The 23,277-nt window shown below is 42.0% G+C and overlaps 2 protein-coding genes across 15 annotated transcripts in view; one reads left to right on the top strand and one right to left on the bottom strand.

Moving 5' to 3' along the window:
* Positions 1-280: 280 nt before the first annotated feature.
* DEPDC5 (DEP domain containing 5, GATOR1 subcomplex subunit) overlaps positions 281-23,277 on the top strand; it is a 59,928-nt gene continuing 36,931 nt past the window's right edge. For 8 of the 11 annotated variants that reach the window (XR_001558501.1, XM_015877900.1, XM_015877907.1 and 5 more), the window contains exon 1: positions 22,752-22,866. The gene's annotated coding sequence lies outside the window, so the exon portion shown is untranslated. Of the gene's footprint in view, positions 396-7,182; positions 7,291-22,706; positions 22,867-22,919; positions 23,271-23,277 lie in introns of those variants that run through there. The other 3 variants (XM_015877901.1, XM_015877903.2, XM_015877902.2) reach the window with 3 other exon arrangements.
* On the bottom strand, positions 1,390-22,684 carry PRR14L (proline rich 14 like). 4 transcript variants are annotated; one of them, XM_015877899.2, is made up of 10 exons: positions 22,571-22,684; positions 19,285-19,784; positions 18,000-18,081; positions 16,432-16,497; positions 10,806-15,165; positions 7,564-7,632; positions 6,668-6,830; positions 6,321-6,427; positions 5,712-5,783; positions 1,390-5,050 (listed from the first exon to the last, which is right to left on the bottom strand). In XM_015877899.2, the coding sequence occupies exons 2-10, from the start codon at positions 19,744-19,746 to the stop codon at positions 4,744-4,746; spliced, it is 5,688 nt and encodes a 1,895-aa protein (XP_015733385.1). In that variant the 5' UTR covers positions 19,747-19,784; positions 22,571-22,684; the 3' UTR covers positions 1,390-4,743. The 4 variants fall into 4 exon arrangements, with proteins under 4 accessions (XP_015733385.1, XP_015733380.1, XP_015733382.1 ...); XM_015877894.1 differs by having other exon boundaries at positions 10,806-16,497; XM_015877896.1 differs by having other exon boundaries at positions 10,806-16,497; positions 22,530-22,641.

Genomic DNA, 23,277 nt, shown 5'->3' with positions numbered 1-23,277 from the left:
CCCTACGCGCTCAGTGCCGCTCCCGTCCAATCGCTGTCGGGTTAATTCACGCACTTCCGGTTCCGCCCCGTTGCCTCGCTAAGGACGCGCTTCCGCCTCGCTACCCACAATCCCTCGCGCCCTCACAGAAACCGTTATTCCGGACTTTCCCGCCTAAAGCGGAGCTTCCCACACAACGCCGGGGCAGCCGCCATGTTTCCCTTCGTTGCTGCTCCGGCCTCCGATCGGCCGAGCCGCCCCGGGCGGGAAACAGCGGTGATGTGGTGGAGCAGGAGCTGAGCTGTGGAGCTGCATGGAGCTGTGTGGAGCTGTGGAGGGTCCGGCTGTGGCGGAACACTCAGCGTGGAGCTCGTGGTCAGCGCGGAGAGGAAGGAGGGGACCTGCTTAAAATGAAGGTCCGGAGTTTCTGGTGCTGGGGTTTGGAGCGAGGGGCGCTGGGTACGGCCTCACATTCGGATGTGACTCAAACTGCACATCCTGCGCCAAAATCCGACCCCGCAAAGCACATTCCACACCTGTGCCTCACAGCCGCTGCATCCTCCTGTAACCTAAATCTAAACCTGGGGATGGATTTGGGGTTCAGGACCTGGATGTGGGGTGAAGATTTGTGATGTGGTTCCTGTTGTGAAGCTCAGAGTATGGGGTCTAGATGTAAGGTTTGGGGTCTGGGGACAGGTTTAGGGATGAGATTAGGGTTTGGGACTAGGGGTGGGGCAGATTAGTCAGGTGTGGTGCTGAGATTTGTCTCCAGTGTTGGGGAGGGTGTGGAGCATCTGTTACAGGAAGGTCCAGGGGGCTCCGTGTGCTTCACTCCCCACACAGCAGCTCCACACTCTCAGGGCACCACTCCCCCTCACTGTCCTCCCCCCTCCTGCATTGCTGGTCCCCATCCTGTCCCCAATTAATATGGCCCTAATTAGTACATGGCCCAATTCATATATCCCTGCTCCTTCCCTCCGATGGAACCCTCTCCCCCTATTACTCCTCATTAAGTCTCCATTGGTACCCCTGATTAAATCCCCAAAAGACATTTTATCAACAACATGCCACTTTTTAGCACAATATGGCACTTTCACCCCAAATTATCCATTTTGTCTCCATAACGCAATAATTTCTTTCCTTAATATCATTTTATGTCAAAATTTAGTCATTTTCCCCCCGAATATCCTTGCTTATCTCAGAAATAAAAAGGAATCTCATAAGTATCACACTTTATCTCATCAAAAAGACATTTTTTCCCCCAAAATACTGCTTTTCATTCTTAATAGAAGACATTTTCTCCACAAAAAGAGAACCCTGCAGAGCCCAAAGGCTCCCAACAGATGTATTGTATGTATTTAACAATACAAACCTGGAGAAGGCTTAAAACCAACAAACAAAAAGAACAGAAAGGTTCTCAGAAAAATTTATTTCCATAAATTAAAGACACACACAAAAGAAACAGTAACATTTGAAATTCACACCAAATTGAACAGAAACAATGCCAAGAGCTTGATGGAGGCTAATGGCACAGGCATACAAGTTCTCTCTATGAGCTATTTGTTGACATGATAGCATCGTATAGACATATCCACAGTTAGCATCGTATCCTAGAAGAGCACCTGGAACATAATATGCCAAAGGCCCAACCCATATGAAATATAATAAACAAGAACTGCTTGCAGAAGATCATATCCAGCAAGCATAAGAACTCAAATGTTTGCAGCTACAAGGCCAGGCTGGCAAACTTTCTAATGTACATTAAGTAGTCTCGGCTGCTCCAGTTGCAGCATGATGAAAATAAGATTTTATGTTTTTAAGAAAAAAATAATCTAACCCTCATAATCAGCATATTTAGTAAAAAGAAAAAGCTGCCTGTCTCTGAAAACCTACTGCTATGTGGTGGTATGTGCCAAAAGCTTTGCATTTCTTCTCCAGACATTTGCTCTAGGCATCATTCTGTGAGCAGTACGTACAATGGTCTTTCCATGGTGTTGTAAGAAAAAAACATGACTGGAGTAGTCTCTCTGTATGAAAGACACAGTACATATTCTTCCACTGGGGAAGTATTTATGACTCCCAAACATACAGTCTGTGTACTTTTTTCCTGCAGTAATCCCAGACAGAAGCAGCTGAGTGCGGCAGTTACCTGCCTTTGCACCATAGTCACTCCCAGTGTACAAACAGCCACAGGGAATGAGGTTGTTCCGTGAGTGTTGTAAATGGGGACAGAGGTGGGAAAGGGGAAAAAAGTGCACACACATGACTGACATCTGTTGCTGAGGAGATGTGGGGAGGAAGAAAAAGATGCTTTGTCTCCATTAGCTTACAACTCTATCACACAAATACTAATCCAAATCAGAGTCATCCGCAGACCCTGAGGTCTGGGACAACCTAAGCAACTGCTACATCGTTTTCTTACTCCTCCAATTACTGTAAATAAAAGGGGATCAACAAGTGTTTCCTTTTTAAGTCCCTTCTGCTGTAACTACTGAAAAGAAGTGTTATTTCAAAGCAATTAATTAAAAACAAGACAGGGCAAGGAAGCACACGAGGGAAAAAAAAGGCAAACAAACAGTAAAAAAAAAACAACAACACAGAAAGTTCTATATTTTGAAGCACATCAGAAGCCTGAACTTTGCTTGGACCCAATCCCCTCCCTCTCGCCCATACTGTTTCCTTAATAGCCTCAGTGAGGTTACAGCTCAATTCTGTCACAACATGAAAAGCCTCCCATTTTAATAGAAGGTTAATTAACACTGGCTCACAATCCCATCCTACAGCATAAAACCATAAAAATATATCTATCTCTATGTGTATATATATGACTCTTGCAACAACTTCCATCTAGTCAATATTTGGGTAATAAGCCAACACAGAGTAAGTTTCAAATATCTTTTGAAAGGTAGTTGGCTTTTATTTATTTATTTTTATTTTTTAGGGATTTCTATAAAAATAAGATCAATTACAATGATTCCCAGTAGCTCAATTTATTTAACCAGACCTTGCCATTGAAATAGCAGGTCAATATGTTTGAAGTTTACCTACCTTGTTATTTTATCCTCAAAATCCAAATTACCATTACTCTGAGTCTGCACCTCACTCTTTTCCTGAATCTTCTGGATTAATAAGCCACCAAAACAAGAAAGTAAGCTGTCATTAATCCCAGCTGAGAACAACACAAACCCAGAATACGTTTATTTCAAGATTCAGGCACAGAGAATGTAATATTCTTCTTCCATTTCTCCATTTTGCAGACTATGGAATTCAACAGATTGCTTGTTAATTCTGCCTTTTCTGTTAGGCCAGTAACAGAAATGGTTGAGCAGCAGAAGATAGTGTTGGTACTTTCAGTTCTTCATTTATTGGGACTTTATCAAAATACCTGCCCACTAGGTACTTGCTTATTTCGAATGTGTATATAAACTTTATTATAGGATAGGTAACTAAGAAAGTGCAAGTTTTAAGTGACAAATGAAAGAATAAACTAGTTGAAGTTGAGCATCCCAGCAGAGACAGCTTCACATCAATAACTTCTGTAGGCACTAGAGGACACAAATGACCTGCGCTGCAGCTGGCATTCCTTCGGAATTAACTCTTCAAGTAAGTTGAACTGAACTTATCCCAGAAGTGAGCGCGCTTCACTTAAAACTTATGGCTGAGGAATTGCCCAGTGCTGCACCATCTAATGACAAATGGCATCACTTAATCAAAAAATAATGTTTTTCACACGCTAGGAGGCTCTTTGTACAACACTAACTATTGCATACAACAGTGCTGCACATAGAATATCTAACTGGGAGCTAACTGAACTGCAAACCTAAAATAGGTGTTAAAATCAAGTTGATTATACTTCCTGAAATGAAAATTGCTTCAAAATGAGTCTCAAAGGGTTTGCTGGTGCTTCTTGTATGCAGCAGCTCAGATCAGCTCATAATAAGCTCTACTTGCATACCCTGTAGCTTAATGTACTCATGAGATTTGCTTCTGGAGAAGGGGTATAAAGCATCAGCCAATTTGGTCAAAGCTCACTATTGAGGAAAATAAATAGCAGCGGGCATCATTTTCTCTGAAAGTATTACTTACTGTTTTGTTTTGTAATGTCAGTTGTGTTAAAAGGGGCCTCATGCTGCAAATAAACAAGGATATACAAAGTGCAAGTTCATTAAAGTCTAGTTATGTGGAGTTTCTGCTGCCCAAAGCCAGGAAGGGCACAGAAATTCATAAGGAACATTCTAAATAAACAGAAAGGCCTTCTAAACAAACAGAAAGAAGAAATAATCAGAAGTAAGATAGGAATGCTAGTTTTAATTATTAAAAATATGGTGGTATTTTCAAGAATGTATTGGCTAAAATTTATCTTTACCAAACACCACATACTCTGTTGTCATATTGTTCCAAAAGCCATTACAGTAGTAACAGCAGATTCAATGTGCAAAGATTTTGGAGTACAGAGTCCCAGCATTATGGAAGTTGTGCGACTTCCTCCCACTGTACCCTCAAAAAGTCTTGAAACACAACTAAATGTTAGCCATAACTTCCAGAGGTTGGGAAGGAATGCTATGTCACATGTGACCCTAAGAATCCCTCCAGTAGCAAAAACCAAAAAAACAAACAAAAAAAAACCCAAATACAAAACAAAACAAAAAATCCCAATTAAATAGCACCTTAGAGGGTCACAGCCAATACAAGAGAGTGGTAGAGCAAGGTATGAAGAAATCAGTAGATTTCTCCCAATGGGATTAAAATACAGACTAAAGTAGCTCACTGGACCATTTTCAGCTCATGGCTCTCTCCAGTGCTAGAAGACAACTCCTGCTCATCCTCCTTTGCAAAAAATTCTTCAAGGTCCATTAGCTTCTGACTCAGAAGGGCATCTAACTCTGCACTTTGTGGTGCAGTTTTTTTTGCTCGAGTGAAATTTCCCACTGCTTTGATTTTGCCTCGTGCCTTTCTCTTCCGAGGAACAGTGAAGTCCTGAAACTCCAGAATCCGCTTTCTCTTCTGTTGGCTGACAGAAATCAAGTGTCCGTTTTTTTCCTTGGGCTCTTCAAAGATTGTTTCCAAGCTCCTGATAGAAGATACAGAATATAGATATAGAATACTCAAGAAGTTATCCCCTTACAAAGACAGGGAGACTGATGCATTTCCTAAACCAAGTAAATGTTCCCACTTTTTACATTTTTACAACCCGTTCATATTCCTTTTCATGTATGTTTATCCACAGTTTGCACCTCCAGCAGCTGCACGTTCATACTGCTAACTAAATAATGGTATTGATGCATACACACATGGTTTGAATCCCTTTGTATGCCAGTTCAAAAGCACAACTACAGAGAGATTTGATTTTATAGAAGAAAATACCTGTCTTGACAGCCACGATAAACTTAATAAGAGGCAGTTATTCTTGTGATTTTAAAGAACATTCAGTTGCTCTCAGATTTTGAAAAAGTAAGTACTGTAACGTGGATGGAGACTGAACGGATAAATATAAAATACACCTATACTTGGATAACTGCAAGTTCTTAGTTCGTGTTCCTTTTCACCATTTTCCATACCAATTCTGTAAGATAACTGATTTAGCATTATCTTTCCATATTGCTTTGAACTTGAGCAATTTTTCAAATCTAACTCCCTCATAGCCCTCCCAAAGCCCTTCAATCTGCCCCTTCTCTCTGCCTAAGTACTGTATATTTATCTAAGTAGTGTTTTCATTAGGAAGCAGAACAAACCTGGCTGGAGGAGGGGACTTGTAGTTCTTGTTTGTGTAAATTTCTTCTAGACTAAATTCTTTCTTCTTAAGCCTGCAAAAGTAATGAATAAAATTGAGAATGAAAAACTTCAAAAGCACCTTTTAACACCACGCTAGATTTACTAGAATCAAGTACTGTTTGTCTCCTACGCTTAAATGCTAACTAATTATCCTTCAGCTCAAAACACTGAATTAAAATAACTGGGGATAAAGAAGAATGAATAAATGAAGGTCAGAAGTACCTTATTTCAGGTGGCGTTTTTTAAGAAATCTGTGTCAAAACTTGTTCTGCCTGTACATACTAGCATACAATGCATCAAGCATACAATAATGCTCTGAGATAATGATTCCCAAAAAAAAGGGAAAGCCACTCACAGGTCACTATTTTATTTTATTGTGGAAGCTAAAAAAGCAGTTTAGTAGATTGTAACATTTCATCTCAAGACTGATTTTAAAACTTAATTTTCACACTTGATTATCAAGCCAGTATGTGAAGAAATGCAGCCCTTTGTCAAGGCTAGCACTCCTCTACAATAAACAAAATAACCAAAGAAGTTAGTAACGAGTCCATTTAAGTGGTATGGCTCACCTTTTTGGTTTGGGTAGTCCCATTGGAGTAAGGTTATGATCTAGCCTAGGAACAGTTTTCCTGATTCGGATCTGTGAGACTTTCTTTGGCCTCTCTTCTGGCTCAGTCTTGGGGAAAAAAAAAAGAAAAAGATGAAGGCAGTAATTACCATGTCAGTTACCCAAATTCTCTACTCATCTTTGGTTTTCCCACTCTATTTCTACTTTAAAAAAAAAAAAAAAAAAGAGAGAGAGAGAGAGAGAGAAAGAAAGAGCACTGACTAGGACTAGAAGCCTTGTCTTTTAACATTTAATAGGTAACATTCATCAGCAGATAGGTGAGATACCTAACATCTCTAATGAACTCACTTTTTTCAGTTCTATGTCATCTTGGGATCTAAAACAGTCTGGAGAGGAAGTATCTGCTTCATCAGGGGCACGGACCTGAAGTTCAGGTTCTGGAAGCACAGGGGGCAATGCTTCCGAAAGCAAGCAAGACTTTGGTAGTGGAAGAGGGAATGGAGGTTCCAGACTGTAAAAGAGGAAGAAGAGGACAGAAGTAGATCAAGGCCCAATTTATGCTGCAACTGCATTCCTTGCTCTTGTCCCTAAATTGCAATATGGGCACATAAAACAATGTGGCTCATAGAAATTGCCTAAGTGAACACTTTCTCCACTATATGCTTACAGCCAAAAACTGCTGCAGCTCACATTGATACTGAAATAAACTAAATTGCTAGTATGCTGAATATCTGATTTTACCATTATTTTCCTTTACATACAGTTTATAGTTCTATTTAGAAGTTACTGATAGAAGACGATTAATTTTCCTGTTCTTCAGCAAATCTGTTGCAGGTATTAATTTACTATTTTTTTTTCCACAGATAAATTTAAGAGTTTTTACATCTGCTATTCCAACACTGCAGAAGAGCAGAAGAAAGTATCAGCACCTTACTTCTACTTCTTCAAGCAAAAAGAACATATTTATCCAAGTAAGAAACTAAGTTCTGCAGTTTCACATACATATTTCATAGTAAGATGCTTGAAAGCAACAGTACTGTTCTGTGCAGAAATCTTCGTTGTTGTTTGTGTGAATGCTCTGTACATTCCCCCACAATATCCAATCAGTGTGTTTCTCTAGAACTTTAATCAAAAAGCTATTACTGAACTGTCAAAAACTGAAACACAAAACAGTATCAATGCCTCTTCCTAAGAATGCTTATGATCCAGCTACTCTGAATAAATTCAAAGTTCTAGATACTCACCATATCTCATGACCTGCAGTCTGTAGTGCTTCCACATCCTGTACAGGTAAGTGTGGTAATACGGCATTGCTGGTTCAACAGAAAAAAAAAATAAAAATAAAGAGAGAGAAGTTAGACCTACATTATAAAAAAGGTGAGAGAAGAGTCTTAATATTAGATGGACTGTAAGACAAAAAATGATGATGTTGGGAATGGCAAGGTTAAGAAGTAGTAGAATCATACAAGGGCAAACCACATCTGTCATTTAGCCCACTAATAACTACATTTCACTGACAGCTTGGTATGGAAATAGTTCTATTCCCACTTAACACTATAGTGGTATGAAAAGGATACGAAAGTACAGAGAGAAGACAAATAACTACAGTTTTTGAGCCAATGCTTAAACTAATGCTACTTAAGTCTAGAATCCTTATTAAACAAACAAACAAACAAAAAAACTTTTAAAATGAAACAAAAATCATGGATAATTTTTGTACTAAATAAAAAAGGGCATGGAGAAATAGCAGAAGGTACAAATACAGGTTTTCATTAAATTGTCTCTCTAACTCCCACAATCTTACTAGATATACTTCATCAGAATAACCACAGGCCCTTCCATAAATGTAGGTAATTTCTATTGAGTTAAAAAATAATAACAATTAAAAAAAAAATCAGCACCGTCAGCTCTAGGTCCTTTAACATTAAACTTTACTTTGTGTCTACACTATTAACAGCAATAAAAAAGGAGTAAGCTGGAACAGCTTTTATTACCTCAAACAGCAAATCTTGTACTTGCTGCTCTTCCAAACTAGCAGCTAAATGTACTGATTGTACTGACATAATGAAATTATAACCAGACTGTAATGGTACAGAATAAAAAATAATCAGATGTGCTGAAAATGCTTTTATGTTGCACCAAATTCACTTTCTTGTATTTCTGCATTTACATGCCAGAACTTCTTACATACAATATATATAATTTTCTACATTTCTATGCAATCATATAGATTTTGAGTAAACACAAATTTAAGAGATTTACTGAATTATCCTTTTGCCACTGTTTCTGTTAATATGTATTTGGAGATGAGGATGTGGTAGTCAACCAATGCCATCACTCCGTCACAGGAGGCCACAAGATTGGTTAAGCATGACCTTCCCCTGGTGACACCATGCTGGCTGTCTCGGATCACATGCTCATTCTTTATGTGATCAAGCATGTTGTCCAGGAGGATCTGTTCCATGATCTTCCCAGGCACAGAGGTGAGACTCACCAGCCTGCAGTTCCCTGGGTCCTCCCTGCTACCCTTCTTGTATATCGGAGTGACGTGACCCTTCCTCCAGTCATCTGGGGCCTCACCTGACAGCCACGACTTCTCAAATATGATGGAGAGCGGCTTGGCAACCACCTCAGCCAGCTCCTTCAGAACCCTGGGATGCACGCCATCTGGCCCCATAGACTTGTACTCATTCAGTCTCATGAGGCACTCTCGGACTTGCTCTGCCCTTACAGTGGGGAGGGATTTACTTCCTCTGCAATTACTTTAGAATTCACTCTCTACATGTCCGTACTGTCTTAAATTCCCTACAATAACTTAACATTAAAGAAAACCCAAGTGGGCCAGAAGCATTAAGTGTACTCCAGACAGATACATGAATTCCTTTCAAATATCTAACAAGAAAAAACAAACCGAGCTTTATGCTACTTTAATTTTGGGCATTTTTCATATAGAGTGTGGTAAGATTTGTAGGAAAAAGTAATTAATAGCAAAACAGCTGGTTCTCACTTTATCTTTTATAAAAAGGAGTTAAATCCTCCAACATTTTAGTTAACTGGATGTGCTGTAACAAACTGCCTTAGAGTCTGCAGACACGACTATAGAAGAAAACATGAGATGAAGTCAGCTCAGATCTCAAAGTCCAAGGATAAAATGCCTCAACAATACAAAATAATTCATCTCATGCACAGGAAGAAGCTTTAAAAAGGTTTTACTTGTGTTTTTAAAAAAATGGCAATATCTTATTCTAAGCCAAGTGCTCAAACTTTGGTGTTTACTGGTGTGATTACTTCCAAAGTACTAACTTATACACTGGAAAATTCAGTCTGAAATATTGCCTCATGAGGGGCAAAAAAGAAACCAGATCTCAAGGAATACGCTGCAAAGTTGCCTCTTTATCATTATTCAAACTCAATCTTTTAGTGCAGAGAACTCACAAAATGGAGCAGTTATTTCATATTCTACTCAAATCTTTCTAGTAGACATGAGAATTTACACCAGCAAGTATACAAATACTTATGGTATTTTCTCCACTTACACAAAGTAAAATACAGCATTAATTATACGTAAGTCAAATTCCACAGGTCTGCCACATTAAACATAAGAGTTAATGAAATGGATTTATGAACTTAGCGTCTGTCCAGGAATCTCAAGACTGCAAGATCAGAGACTAAACTGTCCTGTGTCTCAGGTAGCAGTAACTGAGACATAATGGGTGAAAAGTTTGCAAAAGAGCATGCATATCATACCAGCACTAGGAACCTCTTCTTATACTCTGTTTCTCAACAAAAAAGATTTCAGATGCAGGTAGGAAAGTTAGGTGAAATAGGCAAAGTAGACATCAGTGCTCTTCCCACTCACATTGAGGACAGACACACCAAAATTCCTCACCAGCCTGAAATGGAGCTAGGGTTGCGTGTGCCAACAATTCAGTACATCTGGCACACACTATCAAAAGACGTAAAGAGGTTTTGATTAGCACAGAACAGTCATGGAATACAATTAAAGATTTAACTGAATTCCCTTCCTGCCCCAATTAGGTTTCTTCCTAATCTGATACTGAACATTTTTACTGTGGTTCAAGTGAAACTTGTGGGTCAGACCTCTGAAAAAATCTCTCCTACCTCAGAAATCCAGTTGTTTTGCAGTCACTCTGAAAAGACCTAATGAAGTAGCTCACCTTTCTGCATTATATATTCTGATGCATGGTGTGTTTATTTTGCATGGGAGAAGAAAATAGAGTTAGCCATTCTGCCAAAAGAGGACACTGTTAAATAAGTGAAGGCAAATATATTTAAATTCAGTTAACAGACTGCTCTGTAGGTAAGAACCTTCCACAATATGCCATTTTTGGAGCAGAACACGTAGATTTGGAATGGGAGAAACTGATCCTGCAACACAAGTTACTATCACCCACACTTCCCCAAAAAAGAAGCAAGAACATACCCTACACATACTTATTCTCAGAAATAAGTTGATGAGTTTTACCTGGTCTCGACGCCCACACTTGGCTGCCACTTGCAGTGACTGGAATGAAGAGGAGTGATTTCGGAGGGACAGGCAGAAGGACCATGCTGACTCCATATGGATAGTGCCCTGCCCAAGGAGTATGGCAGGGAAGAGACCAGGTCATCTGATACATTAGATGACCCTTTCAAACCCTGGGTAAACTGGGATATAAATAGTCTCTGGATGGTAGAAATATGGCTGGTTAAGTTTCTTCTTCTTGTCCAAATCCTGTAACATGCAGGTGAAGAAAGTGCTAACACTGTGTGAAAGCCAAGCATGGAGCAACTTCCTGTTCTTTTTGCTATGACATTTCTCCCATGGTCAGGATGAAGTGCAGCAACCCCTGAGGTTGTTACAGAGAGAGGGGAATGCAGCTCATGATCTTGACTGGAATCTTCCTTGATTGCTGTTGCCTCTGAACAGCTCTGAGAAAGGAGAAAAGTCCACTTTGAAGGTGGTGCAGGCATTTCTTCCAAAACCAATCTGTGATGTACAGAATGCTGAGATGTAGTCCCTGTGAGGTCTGTCACAGGACTAGAGTCCAATTCGATGTGAAAAGAAATTGGTAACGCTGGGGTATCCAAGAAAGAAGATGGAGAATTGTTGCTTGAGTCTAAAGAAGGTATTTTGGTAGATCCTACTGAATAAAGTGCCAAAGACTGAAAGCTGAACATCTTGGTACACCAACTGTCAGCGCAGCGTGAGTGTAAGTTTCTGTTAATGCAAGAGAAAGCTTCCAATAGATTTTTACATCTACGTTCGCTGTACCTCGCAGCCACTGGAAGAATTTCAGAAGAATATGGCAGAGATTCCAAGCTACGGGTGCTTGTGGCAGGTACCAGTAATTTGCTGGCTATTGCAGACAGCTTGCTCAGTAATGCTGGTTCTTTGGTACACTTTCTGAATTTCAAGCTGCTCAGCAAGACGCACCTCTTGGCCTTCTGCCTTGGCATATGGACAAACCTCATGGCTATTTCCTTTTTCACTGTTGGTGATTCATAGGCAAAGCACAAAGATTTGAGGACTGTGTTTTCCTGTTTAGGGGACATTTCTGAGGGAGGCTTCAAAAGAGTTGAACTTTTAGGTTTTTTTATTTTTCTTACAGTTTCTAGTTGATATGGCATGGGAACTTTTTTGCATGCTCTTCCAGGCTGTATTTTTAATGGGAGAGGTCCTCTTAGTTTATTTCTAGTTTCAAAGGCACCAAGAATTCCATTATAACCTGACTTAGGGTTTACATTTTCCATTTCTGAATCCTGAGTCTTTAAAAAACATGAACTAAAAGCATTCACGGTAATCTTTGGCCTTTTGATTTCTTGTAAAGTGCTACACAGTTTATTTTCACTGCTTCTAACAGCAAAAATGTCCTTCAGATGGCTTTCAAACTTTGTATTTCTTGACATCACCAACTCCTTTGAAGAACTGCATAAAAGTTCAGAACTGTACAATATGCTTGGATGCCCTGCAACTTTTGCTTTTGTTTTGTATGCTGCCTTTTTTTCTTGTTTTGCCTTGTCTGATCCATGTCCTTTCACCTCCTCAAACCTTTTCTTTCGTTTACGTGCCTGACATTTCTCTACTTTATCACGGCTCACAGAATCTGAAGTCTCATTTTCCATGGAAACTGAATGAGCTGTTTCATGAATGAGCTGAGTGTCTTGATATCCTCTAATTTCCTTTGCATTACCTTTGCTCTGTGCATTCAGTTTGTAAGGCACACATACTTCACACTGACCTACACAATTTGGTAATGATTCTTTGCAACTTTTTGATAGCATGTTCATTTCACTATATTTGAATTCTGGTGAAGTTTCTGTGTCAAATGCATCTGCAGTTTGACAGTCTTGCACAGCTTCTGAAAGTAAACTGGTATCAGTGAAGCTTGTAGGCTTTGCAGTGTTGCTTTCCTTTGAAAGACCACTTGGGTCAGGCCTTGGGATTTCTTCAAAACCTTTTTCATAGTTCTCAGCACTGACAGTAACTGTTTTGCTACTAGATTCTTTTGATCCTGCTAACGAGGCCCATAAGCAATTTTCTCCATCAAGTAAGGAATGTATGGGCATCTTTTTTTTATGAGGCGCTTTTCTTTCCATCTTCTCTTCTACACATGCATACTTCAGCTTCTCTCCACAGTCAGCACTTTCCGGTAAGGTAACATCCATGACTTCTGCAGTTAGCACACCATGCCTCTCATCTCTCTGCCTTCCTTTGTTGCATGCACAAACACTCAGACTTTTTGCACCATTCAGTGAGCTAGTTGCCTTTTCTTCCTCTGAAGATGGTATTTCAGTACTGTTAGCTTCTCTCTTAATGTACGTTGTCACAGAAAGAGGTTTTGTCACTGAAGGACCTTTGCAACAAATTTCATTTGAAGATAAATCGCTATTACCTATGTCTGTATTCTCAGATGACACAAATAACTTCTCTTTCTGAGGCAAAGAGTTAGCTATGAGAAGAGCTGATGGTGTTTCTGAATCCCCGCGAGTCTCATTAGAAGAATCCTGGATGTTAAACTTCACAAAACAGGATGGACCCATGTCATTGGTAGCATCAGTTCCTTTACCAAGCTCCAACATTAACTGTGAGCAAGACTTATTTAAGATAGATTTTATTCCCAGACTTTCGTTTTCCATCTCTGAAAGTACATCCATTTTTTCTGGCTTATAAAACAGACTCCCATGAATTGATGAGAAGGGCAAAAATGAGGCATTAACTGTATTTGTTTGGTCCCCAGTTAACCACTTCATCCTTGCCAAGGACTGCTGTCTTGTATTTCCTGAAAATACTATCTCTGCTTTGTCTTTCATACATCTGATGGACAAAGCATGCTCTGAATATTGTGATTTGCTATCAGAAAGGCTTTCTTTATCAGTTTCTTTATCTTCTCTTCCACAGCTGTTCTCTTTCTCTTTTAGTTTTGTCATCTTCTCTTCTATTACATCACTGACGAAACCCATGCATCCTGAATAGTCTGCGTTTCTTAAACCACCTGAAGACTTAAAATCCACTGCATTCTCTTTTAAAGGTCTTTGCAAACCATCTCCTCTTACACATTTATGAACTAAGAGAGTCAGGTCATCACCCTTTTTTAACAGTATCTCTTCATTTTGGCTAGAGCTGATTGACAGTTTAGCTTCCTCTGCAGAAGTAGCAATATACTGTAAACCAGTATTGGGCTCTTTGTTTAAGCTTTCTACATGTTGATTTCTGCTAGGAACCAGGCAGGAACTCTGGTGTGCAAGAAACTGATTTTCCATTGGAGATATGGTCATTTCTGTTTGGATAGCATGTCTTGTTTGCATATTCACATTGTTGAGTGACGGACATGCATTACAGATAGAAAAGCTGTACTCAGAAGAACTAGCTCTGAGTGATGACGTGCCTTTCTTCCCAGATGCATCTAGTTCTCTCGTCTTCAGGAATAATGGAGAGTTGCAAAATTCAAAATTATGAACACAATTTTTTTTGTTCAAATTTCTGACTAATAGCTGTTCACCAGTCTCACTTCTCCAATTGCCACCAGGAACTTTTGGAGAACTCACAGTTCTTATTTTAGTGAATTCATCTGTATGGACAGCAGACATGCAAAACTGGTCTTCTGCATCATCTTTGCCACAAATAATTTCACAGCAATCTGTTAATTTACAAAGATTAAACTGTTTCATATTTTCAGATTCCATATTCTTATTTGAGATCTCATCTACTAAGGTAGCAGTAGACTCCTGTGTATCATAATTTAGGCAAAACATACTTTTTTCTGTGGAAGTATCATTTATCCCATGCAGAGCTACACAACTGTTGCTCAAGTGATCTTGACAGGGAGATCTACATGGCAAAGGGCAATGTTCTTCCGGAAAAGTGACTGTCTTTTTACTACTACATCCACCTGAAACTTCTTCCAAACTATCATTTTCATCAATCTTCATCTCAATATCAGCCTTAAAAAAATTTCTGTCCAGGACAACATCATCTACAGGTGTACTATTTGATAAGATACTGGAAGAAGTGGCAGCTGTATGCTGGCATTTTGGAGTCTGTTTACTAGAATTCCATGTGTTGCTATGTTTATTTTCTAAACTAGCGTCTACACTCTCTACTTTACCTTCTGAAGACTTCCTGTTCTTCTGGGAAATGCTGCATATCACGCTGGATTCATCAGAAGTCTTGGGATTTATTGAAGACTTAAATTTGTCTTTATGCAGCACAAATTCAGCAACTTGTTCCTCTGTTGTCCCAGAAGAACCAAATGATTCTTTTCCAGATCGATTATCCTGAGCCTTGTCCTTGCTTGCAGTTTCATTAGCAGTACAAAACAGACTCTCATCACAGTGAGGCTCTCCTGATTTTTGTGCAACAGGAGGTAAAAGTACATTTAGCGTATAATTCAAATTAGTTTCTTTGCCAGAAAACTCTAACATTGTATTACTCTGAGATTTCTGTTCAAACAGTTGTACCTCAGGTGATTTGTTATCTTGCTTGACAGAAAGATTCTGACAGTCAGGCCTACTGGGAAAAGAGATTTTACTGTAGGCTTTATGAATGCCTACATCTGTCTGCACAATTTCATGGGAAGCAATGCTGTTTATTTCCTTCAACAGGATACTTTCTTTTAAATCATCCTTGCACAGATCACTAACAGAAAATTGTAACTGGTCCTTTTTCCATTTATTAGCTTCCGATGTGATTGTTTTTAATTTTTCTTTCGAGAACTCCTCAGAAGATGAAGCAACAGAACTGAAAACTGAAGGATGACAGTGCTCAAAATCAGCACTCTCTTGAGCTTCAGTGTTACCTCCCACAGCAACCTCTCTCTGGATTCCAGCAGCCTCTTCAAATTCAGAGCTGTATGATTTACCTGTACTACCATTTGTTTCCCCATCACCAGTTTTATCACTAGACAATTCTTCTTTACTTAGAACTGAGAGATGCTCTGCTGGCATAAATTTAGAAGTGCAGTTCTTTACAAATCCAGTTCTGTGATCATAATTAGTCTTACTAGTTATGCTTGCAGGAAGATGCTTTTTTGAGATTTCATTGATAATTCCATGGGTTGCAGTACTGTTGTTGTCTAGTGACATGTTTTTCAAGTCCAGATAACAGACACTTTCCAGAACCGAACACATAGCTTCAGAACTTTTTATGGAGAGCATTCTACAGCTTCCTACTGATGACAACCTAACAGGTTCATTATGTCTAGGTGGAAGAACGGTACAGAAGTCACAAATATTGTTTCCTTCTTCCTGCTGATAAGTCTGGCAATTATCAAGTGATGTACTGAATACATTAACAAGATTTTGTCTAGATAACTTTTCTTCTGTAGTCTCCAAAATAGGTACAACATTGTCCCCTGTTCTCAATGACATGTCAGCATGGGCTTTCGACCCATTATATTCACTTATTTCTTGTGAGTGTTCTGATGTTGATTCAACGTCCATAACTTTTAAAGGCTGTCTGAAATCTAGCCTGGTAGTTTCTGAAACCCCAGCTCCAGCCATGACTGTGTCTATATCTGGGCATTCATCACTCTCAGGTGGAAGACCTTTACTCACACTGCCATTCTGGTATCCTGCTTTACTTAATATTCTAGTCCTATCAGCCTTCATACCTTGTGCCTCTTCAGTAAGCTTTGGGAGAGTTTCAGCTGTCACCTGAATATTTGCTTGGTTTTCTCCTGCATAAGAAAAATAAAACAAATCAGTACCATACATTTGTAAGGCATTTAGCTTACTGTGGTTTCTCTTGGTGATATATACACTATGTGTATAGTCTGTCTTGGTTATCAGACCTTTTGAAGAAGTGAGAATTGAAGCCAGAAATTCTAATACAAACCATTAAAAAAAAAGCAAACAAACAACTCCATCACTAACCTAATGTAATAAATGCAGTCCTTTTTACTAAGTACATTCCACATGAGCAGCAGATATCCTGTATTTTTCAGATTCCTCTTATAACAAACTAGAAGCAATACAGGACCCGTAACTCAATACATTTGAAGTCTTGGCCAACATAATAATATTTATTTGTTATACCAAAGCTCAACATAGCCAGGTCCTTTATCTGCCATATTCTAGAAACATGGCTAGGCACTGAGCTGCCACTTTCATTTCTTCTTCCTTGAAGGCATTTTTGTCATAAGTAACTTACAGGAGAACAACTCATATCTCACTCTGTCCAAGCAATTTGGATTGTTAATAAATATTTTTGTAAAGTCATGAAGAGAATGGTAAAGTTCAAAAATGAGAGAGATGCTGCTCAATACCCTTATATTCAAAACTTTACATACACACTCATATTTCTGCACATCATTCTCGTATTTCCAACTAAGGATCAAGACCAGATGATAGTCTAGGAGAGTGTTTAGGCCCTGGAACAGGCTGCCCAGGGAGGTTGTGGATGCCCCGTCCTTGGAGGTGTTCAAGACCAGGTTGGACGGGGCCCTGGGCAACCTGATCTAGTAAAGGTGTATGTTTGGTCGCCCTGCCAGGCAGGGGGTTGGAACTACATGATCCTTGAGGTCCCTTCCAACCCGGGTCATTCTGTGATTCTGTGATATTATTAAAAAGTAATATTACAGCAAATTAAGACAAGGGAGTTGAACAGGATGACCTTTGGGGGTCCCTTCCAACTCAAACAATTCTACGATTCTATGATTTCCTCAATCAACAAGGCATGAGAGGGTAAAAAAAAAAACAAACTAGCTGAAGGCCAAGTGACAAAATCATTTGTAGCTAGAAAATTACAGCTCATAATGAAATTAAGGATGTGTTGCTATATTCTTCCTTTGAATTCTGGATTTGTAGTTTTCTAAAAATTAGAAAATGGATGAGTCATATTTTTACATCTTTGTTATTACTGCTGTAATGTAAAGCAGCTCTGAAGAAGAAGGAAATGCAAAAAATCTGCTACAAACAAGAGTTTCTGCATTGAGGTAAATAAGTATTCTGGCAAAATAACTAAAACACATCTTTTTATGTAAAAAGTCTGTAGAAAAGTATGCAGGCTATTGTGAAAAAGCAAAGGATGAAACTGTCACGTTATTTGAACAATGCAGAATAATAGTTTCTACTGTAGAAAAAAATTAAATGAGCCGTCTTACAATTACTGATCAATTTTAAATCAACAAAAAGGAATCCGAGAGAAAAGCAGACATGCACGTACAACAAAAATACGTACCTTTGCTCTTCAGAAATCCTGCTATTTCAACACAACAGGTTGCTGAAGAATTTATCTCATGCTTGTTCAGATGAGGATCCTCCTGAAATGTGACAAAAATACAAGTGGATACCAATCGCTTTTCTGAACCATTTCAGGGACTGTACCTGCTCATCTAGGTTAGTTCTTTCTGACAAGGACAAACCTCAGAACACGTAAGCCCTTCTAGAGGTATTCACATAAACACATGCCATTCCTTTCTGGCCCTATCAATCAACAGCACCTCAGCACTGAATAGCAATGCATCCAGAAGACATATTGAGCAATGTAAACAGCTGTTGTATTTAGCGGCAGCAAAGTATTCCCATGCAAGCGGCTAAAACATAGGTAGCTTAAATGGAAATTATTTCAAATATGAATCAGAGGAATAACCCAGTCTCCAAGCCTCCCTCACATCCCAAAGCCATTACTGTATGCTTTTGGTAAGATGCATCTCTTTCCTGTTATTTACTAGAACTTCTTCCATTCCTTCCCTTGGTTCAAAACCACACCAACCCAGAATAGGTGACCTAGGTCTACTTCAGGGGAAAAAAAACCAAAAACTAAAAATTCTTGACTTTTTAATAAAGAGTTTTGCAGCTCTTCAGTGATGGGTAAATTATTTGGCACATTTTTCAGCAAGTCTTTCCTAGAAACAACATTTTTTATCATCAGTCTTTGATAGAGGGAAGAAAAATAAATCATGACCTTGTGAGCTCCTTGTTTTGAAAGGGAGCTCACAAGGCTCCCTCTCATTACTAACTCTTTACTAACTCTGACCTTATTACAAACGATAATTCCAAAAGTGAAGAGTCTTCATTTCAGAGTAAAACTGAAATGCTGGGCTAAAGCGCCCTGTAGCATTAAGAGACAATTATCAGACTGGAATAGCTGTTATTTAGCAGTTATTACTCTGACTAGGGATAATACTTATAAAGTGTGCAGTATCCACAGAACACAGGTACTGGCCTAAGAGCTTTCTCATTGTTTCTTTCTCCTTTTTAGCCACCAGTCAGTTGTGGTCCTTACTCTGTTACATACCTGCCTCCTACCATTCCATCGGTATTTAAAAAGCACTGATTTTTAAAACACCACTTGTCCACTCAAGTATATTCAGTTTTTCACTGGACCTGTGATAATCTCAGTAATGACACACATGACAGAAGTCACAAATAAGTAGAAAATCACATGGACTGAATCCTGCACCTTGTTGTAGCAACCTTAAATTCCAGCTATCACAGATACATTCTTTTCCTGGTTTACTTACTTGTTTTAACCATCTTTTCCCAGGTTTTAGAGCACAGCATTCAGTGTATTCCTCTTCAGCATCTTGTGCCTCTTGATGTCCTTGCTGGTATTCACCACTAGAACAGTCTTGTTTCCTTTGAGTCTGTTTGTTTTTTCCATCCTCTTCAGCATCTCCACCATGCAGTAATTCTTTGTTAAGCAGTTCTGCTGGCTCCCAACGAGCCTCTCTGTCCACATCATCCAGATGCGCTACTCCCTCATTGAAGCCTTTTGCCTCCAAAGCCCTGCAGTGCTCAGGTGACAGCTCACTAGTGTGTGTCAGCTCAGGTGTGGACACATCAGGCTTCGTATCCAATCCAGCGCTGGGCTCAGACACAGCCATAAAGCTGGCGGGGATGCTGAGCAGCTGCCCCTCGTGCAGGTCCTCAGTGCCAGGAGAGGCAGAGGAGTCAAGGAGACATTCCACCTCAGCTGATAGCATGGGGGCAGCTGGAGGCCCACCGTCTGTCACGGGTTACCCTACAATTAAAAGCGACATTAAATTAGCAAAGATGGGAGTAATCTCAGGAACAAAAAAAAAAGTTTCGCTGTTCGAGGTTCAAAGATGCTCAGAGAGCTGGCACTCCTATGGAGAAAGGCTGTAGGAGCTTGTTTAGCTTGGAAAAGAGAAAGTCCCAGGGAGACTTCACTACAGCACCTTCCAGTACCTGAGGGGCACTTATGTGGCTTTAAGCAAAGCGAGGAGCTCCCCGGCTGAACGGCAGCATCCTTTCCCCTCCTGTCATTTTCTGATACATATATTCAACTGTCTTAAAGCCGCACCCCGCGGCTCCTCCAACCCTCACAGAATCACAGAATCACAGAATTACCCGGGTTGGAAGGGACCTCAAGGATCATGTAGTTCCAACCCCCAGCCTGGCAGGGCCACCAAACATACACCTTTACTAGATCAGGTTGCCCAGGGCCCCGTCCAACCTGGCCTTGAACACCTCCAAGGACGGGGCATCCACAACCTCCCTGGGCAGCCTGTTCCAGGACCTGACCACTCTTCTAGTAAAGAACTTTCCCCTAACATCCAACCTAAAATTTCCTCCTTCCAAAACTTAAAACCATTTCCCTAGTCCCCTGCTATTATCAGCCTTCGAGAGCTTTTTACTCCCTTCCTGGGAAGTAAGTTCCTTTCAGGTACCTGAAAGCTGCCAATGAGGTCACCGCCGCAACATCTCTTTCTCCGAGGCTGAACAAACCCAACTCCCTCAGCCTGTCCTCATAGGGAGGTGCTCCAGCCCCCTGATCATCTTTGTGGCCCTCCTCTGGACCCTTTCAAATCTTCCAATGTCTTTTTATACTTGCAGGGCTCCACACCTGGAACAGTACTCCAGGATGGGGCCTCAAAGAGCAGAGTAGAGAGGGACATCACCTCCTATCCCTGGCTGACCAACCCCTGCTCCTGATGGAGCCAAGGATCCCATTTGCTTTCCGGGCTGCCAGACGCGCTGCTGCTCATGTTAAGTTTCTCATCTATCAGGCCCTAGGTCTTTCTCTGCCGAGCTGCTCTCAAGGACAGAATCCTCCCAGCCTGTACAGGTGCCTGGGGTTCTTCCCGGCCAAGTGCAAAACCTTGCACTTTGCCGTGCTGAACCTCATTTAGGTTCACCGAGCCAGCTTTCCGCTGTCAAGGTCCCTCTGAATGGCAATCCGTTCCTCCACTGTATCGACTGCACCACTCAGCTTGGTGTCATCAGCAAACTTGCTGAGGGTGCACCTCCATTCCCTCATCGATGTCATTAATAAAGATGTTAAAGAGCACCTGTCCAAGACAGACCTTGAGGGACACCACTCGTTACGGCCTCCACTGGAAATAGAGCCATTGACCACCACTCTGTCTGCGCCCTTTCAACAATTGCTTATCCATCTAGTTGTCCACCATCAAATCACCTCCTTCCAATTTGGAGATGAGGATGTGGTGGGGGACCATGTCAAAGGCCTTGCTCAGGTCCAGGTAAATGACATCGGTCGCCTTCCCTTCATCCACAACGCCGTCACAATCAGTCAAGGACACACAAGATTAGTTAAGCATGACCTTCCCCTGGTGAAGCCGTGCTGGCTGTCTTCGGATCACATGCTCGTTCTTTATGTGATCAAGCATGTGTCCAGGAGGATCTGTTCATAATCTTCCCTGGCCCAGAGGTGAGACTCCACGGCCTGTAGTTACCTGGGCGTCCCTGCTCCCTCTTCTGTAAATGGAGTGACGATGACCTTCCTCCAATCATTCCGGGACCTCACCTGAACAGCCATGACTTCTCAAATATTATGGAGAGCGCTCAGCAACCACCTCAGCCAGCTCCTTCAGACCCTGGGATGCACGCCATCTGGCCCCATAGACTTATACTCATTCAGTCTAAGGAGGCACTCTCGGACTTGCTCTACCCTTACAGTGGGGAGGGATTTACCTCCTTGTCCCCAACATAGAGGTATGGGGTGCAAGACTTAGGACGTGAAAAAGAATAGAATCCTGGACCAAGTGAAGACCGAGGTGAAGAACTCATTCAGCACCTCAGCTTTCTCTTCATCTGTTGAAGCCATTTCTCCTTTTAAAATTTACCAGAGAGGTACGCCCATTTTGGCCTGTCTCTTCTGCCATGTACCTGTAGAAGGTTTTTCTTATTGTTTTTTCACGTTCCCTCAATTTCATTCTGCCTGCGCCTTGGCTTTCCTGATCCACATCTTGCAAGTTCGGAGGCCTCCTGTATTCTTCCGGGTCGAACAACAGCCTTGTTTCCAGAGCTTGTACACCCCTTTCTTCACCCTCAGTTCTCTTAGCAGGTCCTTGCTGAGCCATGCCGGTTTTCTACCTCTCCTGCCCACTTTCTTAATCAGGGGAATGGAGACCTCTTGTGCTGCCAGGAGGGCATCCTCACGGCCGCTCCGCCCGGAGCCCCGCACCGCGGCGGGACGTGACACGGCGGGACGTGGGGTGACAGCCCGGCGGTACCAGGCCGCCCCAGCAGCGAGAGCCCGGCCCAGCGCTCCGGGAGCTGCGGCACACACAGACACACGGCGCGCTCGGAACGCGGCTTTGTTCGACGCACGGCAACAGCACGGCAACAGCACGGCAACAGCACGGCAACAGCACGGCAACAGCACGGCAACAGCACGGCAACAGCACGGCAACAGCACGGCACCGCCCCGCGCGGCTCCGGCCTCCGAATGACGCGGCCCCACCCGGCGATAGCACAACCGCCCCCATCCCGCCGCCGTTACCCGCGGCCGCCCCGCTCCTGGCCGCCCCGCAGCCCGCTCACATCACTTCCTCATCCGATCCAGCCGCCCCCTCCGCCGCTCAGCCCGCCGGTTCCTCCGACCCACTCGCAGCACTTCCCCGCTCGCCGCCCCGGGGCTCCGCCCCCTCCGCCGCTCGGTGGCGGGCACCACGTGACAGGGGCCGGGCCCCGGATACGGAAGTGCTTGTTGGGGCGCTTGTCTCTGCCGGGTCGTTGTTGGGTTGGAGGTTGGAGATACGTGACACTCGTTCCCCTCAGCTCCGGCCCGCGTTGCTGAGCCCTGGGCCGTGCTGCTCTATCGCTCTCACGGTTCCGGGGTCGGTTGGCCTCAGCATTCTCTGAGCGCGGCACTGAGGGGTTATGAGGGGAGCGGCTGAGAGGAAGGAGTTGGGGGCTTCGGTACCCGCGGGGGAAGCGGCGTTGTGGGAGCACGGATATAACGGGCGGGTGTTGTGAGAGAAAACCGTGCGTTCTAATGACGTGTCTGTAATTGATGCGGAGCGAAGCGTGTCAGTGGCGGGTTGCGTTTGAATTTCGCTTCCGAAGGAGCGCTCTGTGAATGTTGTTCTCTGAAACGCCGTGTGATGTGGGTGAAAGCGGTGGGAACGAGATGTTAAAACGTAGCGCTTAGTGCTGGGCCGGGCGGGTCAGAGCCGTGGGGCCGGGCTGGGCCTGGGCGGTGCTGCCTGCAGCACGGCGTGGGGCTCAGCCTCACATGCAGGTAATGT

The sequence above is a fragment of the Coturnix japonica genome, chromosome 15 (genome assembly GCF_001577835.2).
Source record: "Coturnix japonica isolate 7356 chromosome 15, Coturnix japonica 2.1, whole genome shotgun sequence".
Lineage (NCBI taxonomy): Eukaryota > Metazoa > Chordata > Aves > Galliformes > Phasianidae > Coturnix > Coturnix japonica.
This window is presented reverse-complemented; position numbering and strand designations above follow the sequence as displayed.

Excerpts from the sequence above, each read along its gene's own strand:
- PRR14L (XM_015877894.1), bottom strand. The coding sequence starts at position 19,746 with ATGCTATCAGCTGAGGTGGAATGTCTCCTTGACTCCTCTGCCTCTCCT. Across the intron at positions 18,082-19,284 it reads GGAAAAGATGGTTAAAACAA|GAGGATCCTCATCTGAACAA; the intron begins GTAAGTAAACCA and ends GTCACATTTCAG. Across the intron at positions 5,784-6,320 it reads GGACTACCCAAACCAAAAAG|GCTTAAGAAGAAAGAATTTA; the intron begins GTGAGCCATACC and ends TTACTTTTGCAG.